Consider the following 5,000-nt stretch of genomic DNA (forward strand, 5'->3'; position numbering starts at 1 on the left):
TGACATAGCCAGTCCTCCTGTACCACCAATCCCAGCTCCCACAAGAGACACAATGATCCCAGCACCAAATGTGAAAGGTGCAGTGATGAGACCTGCCACAGACAGAATACCTCCTACAGTGCCCATGGATGCTCCTGTAATGGTTGCTACGTTCACATTCCTGTGATGTTCGTGTAGTTTTGTCGCCAGCTCTTCCAACCGCTTTAAAGTACGCTGCCTGATCGGTATCCACTGAACGAAGGCGTAAATTAATTTCATTCTCAGTCTGTGTAATTCTTCAAACCCCTCTCTGGTTTGGTTGACAATAAGCGAATCCTTAGTTGCTGCTACATCGTCTCTATTATCATCTTTCGCCATTATTGACGGAGCACTTCCTAAAAAAAAACAGTGAAAAATGCACATCAAACGTGTGCTTCAAGCGGATTTTCTAAAAATAGAGCAGACCATTTCTTCAACCTCGTTCCCAGGGTCTTCTCTGCCTCCTTTGTCGAGACAAGGTAAGCAGAGAAGTTGGACCAAGTTGAGAATAAATTTGAATATTTTATTGGCAAAACAAAGTGTCTGAATACAGATCATGTTAAAAATAAGTGCTGAGAAACTTCAAGTATTGTTACATTGAAAACCGAATGGTTAGTCCAACACAACCTCGTTCCCAGGGTCTCTCATCTTAATGCCTGGGGCGAGCGAGACCCTGGGAACGAGGTTGAGTCCAACACGGAAGTGAACTAAATTGAAAATAAAATGAAGTACGCTTTCGATTCAGTCGGCCAGATTTTGCTCTACGTTTTTGTTGTGTGCGATCGCCATCAGTTCTACGATTTGGTTTGAAACTGTACTGAAGTCGCATACTGTTATTTGTCGTCTTTTATTTGGCCAATATCGCAGATCATTGAGCTGGCTTGGTCGTAAACATACCGTATTATATTGTTTTATTCGCATCTTATTCACAGGGGTTTGAAGTACATAATATGTGACAAACATTGCAGTTATAAATGCAACTGTAACTAACAATTTATATAACAACGTGAACCATCAATTCAACAACCGATGTCATCAAACATGGTGAAAATGTATAAGATTTCTTTTTTTTTTTATTTTTAATTTCGCGCTTCTTTGTCGTTTTTACAACAACAAATATTTTCTTACTAACCTCTTTTTGCCATGTCGCAGTAACTTATTGATAAAGAAGACGACGAGATGTGTATTAATTTCAGTGTTCAAGCACGCGACCGCACTCTCCCGATGTACTCGTAATTTGAAATTGGGCTCATCCTCGGTGTAAAAACCTGTGAAACTCACAGATGACGTAACACAAAGGAAAACAAAAGAGCCAAGAAACATCAAACAATAACCTAACCCTACCACGAGCTAGCAAAACAAAGAAAAAGTTTCATAGGTTTTTACACCGAGGTAAACCCCAGAAATTGATCATTTGACGATGTTGTTTTGCAGAGGACGACAAAGAAATGTACAGAGATTTATTTATAACGTACAAGCACAGCCACTGCGCGCAAAAAAAATAAAAGAGGCTCTCCTCGCAGGGTGAGCCATTATTCTGCACAACGTTCCCTTTGCCATTGCCGCTGGGAATTTTTCAAACTCCCTAATACTGCTACTGTCTCTTGCTTCTTACAACAAACCCCTTAAGTTTCTCTCGCAAACTTACATCTACGTCCCGACTTTCTTTTGTTTTTGTAAGTCCCACTCCTTCATTGCTTGCGGGAAAACTTTCACTCTTTTTCTGCATATTTTTGTCAGTAATTGTTCATAGACTGTTCGAACAGCCACAGATTCGGTGGTGACACCAACAGCCTTATCACAGTTTGAATCAATTAGAATTAGTCCGGGTGGACATTCCTCTTTCTTCTTACTGAAACCGGTATCTGTTTAAAGTCAAGTTCGTCGACAAAACGTATTAAAGGACTTTTTTCCACATTTGCCTCCATTTTGTCTCAGGAAGTTTCGCGCGGCCTTGCGTGTAAAGCCGCCGAGTTTGCCCACGCAACGCGCGAGTAAAATTCGCAGAAGAACTGGGTACCATATCTGAAAATAGATTAAGATGGATTACCTTAGTTGGAGGGCCTATATGGGGGAATCACTCTCTTACCTTGATGATCTCTTGCGTGATACCAAAATCATTTTTCGCGCGCAAATTATGGCGGGAAACAGGAAAAAGGCGATTTTAAAATTATTTCTTTACGATTTTTTTTGGGAAAATATACTTCACAGCCCACCGATTCAAGATTTGGAAAAAGAAGAAATTTGAGCGAGACGCCTAAATTTACCTTTACCGAGACCTTAATTATTCATTCGTTATTCTACAGTCTTTCACTACGGGACCGCAGACTGCGGTGACAAGTTTAAATGGTAACGCTTCTAGGTGGACGTGTATTTTGTAATTGCTCTAGTAATCCTGTCAATGAGGACCATGCAGTATCTTTTCACATTCCACTGACGGTTAATTCGATGAGTCAGCTCTGAATCCTGCTCATTTTTCTCAAAGAGTCATCCGCCGCCATCTTGGACAAAAAGGGGGGGACCCAACTGGAAATTAGGGGTGCTTACCATTTAGCCAATAATCCGGATGGAATGATCGTTACATAAAGGTAAGCGCATTTCCGAATTTAATGACCAACCGGATAAAAATGGCGAATACCATTTACTACACAGCATTCCATCCCGCATATTTTACTCGATCTTGTGAGAAAAGGCCTGGAAACGGAAGGTTCTCGCAAATGGTAAGAGCATTTCGCGAATTCCGTTCCGAACGGAAAAAGAGGACTACCTCTGGAGGTTGTCTACAATTTCCGAAAAGATTTTCCGGAAAATTGCCTAGCCTTTCCATTTGACCTAAAACCGAAATTTCCGGGATTTGTTGGCTAACTGGTAAGCACCAACACAGCGGTCAAACGTCTGCGCATGTGCGATCGTTGTAGTGGCGAAAAGGGTCGCGAAAAGGCGGTCAAAATGGCGGTGCGACCTCGTGGGTTGTGACACTCAGGTCGATTCACTGGAGTTAAAAACGACCACACAAGCGAGTAAGTCTGTAGATATTTTTTTATTGAGACCGGCATACAGTAGCTACATGTAGAGGTGATGTCAAATAGTACTTGAAATTAAAGCAATAACAGCTGATCGTATGATGTGTTTGATTTATCCCCGGGGGGGGGGGGGGGGTACTCCCTTATAAGGGCTTAATGGGGACGTGCCGCCAGCCAGGGTATGGTTTTCGGGATTTTTGACTTGAACAGGGTATCGAATTTAGCATTTTTTGTCTTAATCAGGTTATCGATTTATCAATTTTTGTCTTAAACTGGGTTAAATGTCTTAAACAGGGTATCAAAAATCGGAATTCTGTCTTAAAATGGGTAGGAAAATCAGCGATATTTGTCTTAAACAGGGTCAGGGTATGAGGGGCCGCGCCGCACCTCCCCAACCAGGGATACATCGAGTACTGCTTTCAGGGATAAAATAGGATGCAATGTAGCATCACAGTGAACTTGCTAATTTATTACCAGATTTCTGAATTTCAAGATACTGAAATGTGCACATGCACGGTTCTCTGTATTATGCTCCACAATTCCTAAATTTGTGTAACCTCATTCCCAAAAGTGATCAGGATTTAATAGTTACGGAGTAACACAAGGCAGCAGATTGTATAGAAAACAAAGGAATTTTTACTGTTATTTTCAAGATTATTATTATTCTTTTGCTGTTGTTGTTGTTATTATTATTATTATTATTATTATTATTATTATTGAAATGTCTCTTAATTTAGACTCACTACAGGCATGATTAAAATGAAGGGCTCAAGAAAGGAAATAAATAATATATTCTTATTCACACTACACCTGAACTGTTTGATTTGCTTCTGTATATCGTTTGCCTCAGTTGTTGGCATTGCGCAGCAAGAGGACTAAGAAATGACTTGTGATGGTTTTTAAGACCTTTGGTGAAAATTTCTTACAGGTGACATTTTATGATACCACCTTTACATTAAAAGTCTCCCTTCCTTCGCATACCAGATAATCTATAGTTGTCAAAAGCGATGCATATGGCATCTGCCCTTCTCGATGTTCACCAGTACATACCAGCTGTTGCAAAATCCAGTGCAAAGTATCTCCACAGAGCTGATGCATGTAGAGACCCAAGTCTTTTTTGCAAAGGACATGTAATCTGTGATCTATGCAAACATGAAAATTTATTTCAGATTTTTCAGATGTACCCTTTTATTGGTTCAAATTAATTCAATTGAAGGCTCTAAAATAATGATACTAAGTTATCATAAAAAACCAGTTCCAGTTTTACACTCTGGCTTTTGCTAGTAGTAAAGTAGTAAATAAACAAGAGGGAAAATTACCTGTTTTCCTTCTCTTTTCCTTTCTGGATGTCTAATATGCCTTGGTTTGATTTAATCTGGCCACTAACATAATAATAATTACTGGCTAAATTGATTCGGAAAAAATGAAATATGTAAAGAAAAGAGTTTGCAAGGGCCTTGAGAAATCAAAGCGATTTAATCGTTCTTATGATTTACTTTTGATTAAACATGTGAATGTAATATAAGTAAATAATATCGACTGGATATCAAAAGTTAGAAATAAATATATACACAACTAGACTTGTCTCTTTGTTGGTCAGTATTTTCATGACACTGGGCCTCTTTTCGTAGGCCCTCCGCATCCAATAAGTGACATTTTCCTCGTTATTTATATATTTGTTTATGTTTTAACTTGTACAACGGGCTAACAGAAATAATTCGTGAAATGTCAGAGTTAAAAGGTATTCTACCTTCTGTTTGTTGGAGTCCTTTCTTTTCCATGGAATGTATTTAACGTGATACATAAAGCTTTTGTCGGCCTCGAGTTTGCCTTTACAACACCAGTTTGTCCCAGGTCTGTAATCTGGTAATTTTTTTTTCCAACCTTTTCGAAGACCTGGTAAAACCGTTCAGGGATAGGTAAGAAGAACACGAACATGGTTTCTTGTTTCGATGGATT

At 39.3% G+C, this 5,000-nt stretch overlaps 1 protein-coding gene across 1 annotated transcript in view; it reads right to left on the reverse strand.

Moving 5' to 3' along the window:
• The window catches only part of LOC138059754 (apolipoprotein L2-like), a 6,751-nt gene that overhangs the window by 1,327 nt on the left and 424 nt on the right, over positions 1–5,000 (reverse strand). The window contains exons 1-4 of the mRNA XM_068905362.1: positions 4,792–5,000; positions 4,092–4,183; positions 1,667–2,043; positions 1–374 (exon numbers count right to left, since the gene is read on the reverse strand). The exon at positions 1–374 is cut by the window's left edge and continues 1,327 nt beyond it; the exon at positions 4,792–5,000 is cut by the window's right edge and continues 424 nt beyond it. Of these exons, the coding sequence (XP_068761463.1) occupies positions 1–357 (357 nt within the window). The 5' untranslated portion in view covers positions 358–374; positions 1,667–2,043; positions 4,092–4,183; positions 4,792–5,000. The remainder of the gene's footprint in view (positions 375–1,666; positions 2,044–4,091; positions 4,184–4,791) is intronic.

Source organism: Montipora capricornis, chromosome 8 (assembly GCF_036669925.1).
Source record: "Montipora capricornis isolate CH-2021 chromosome 8, ASM3666992v2, whole genome shotgun sequence".
Lineage (NCBI taxonomy): Eukaryota > Metazoa > Cnidaria > Anthozoa > Scleractinia > Acroporidae > Montipora > Montipora capricornis.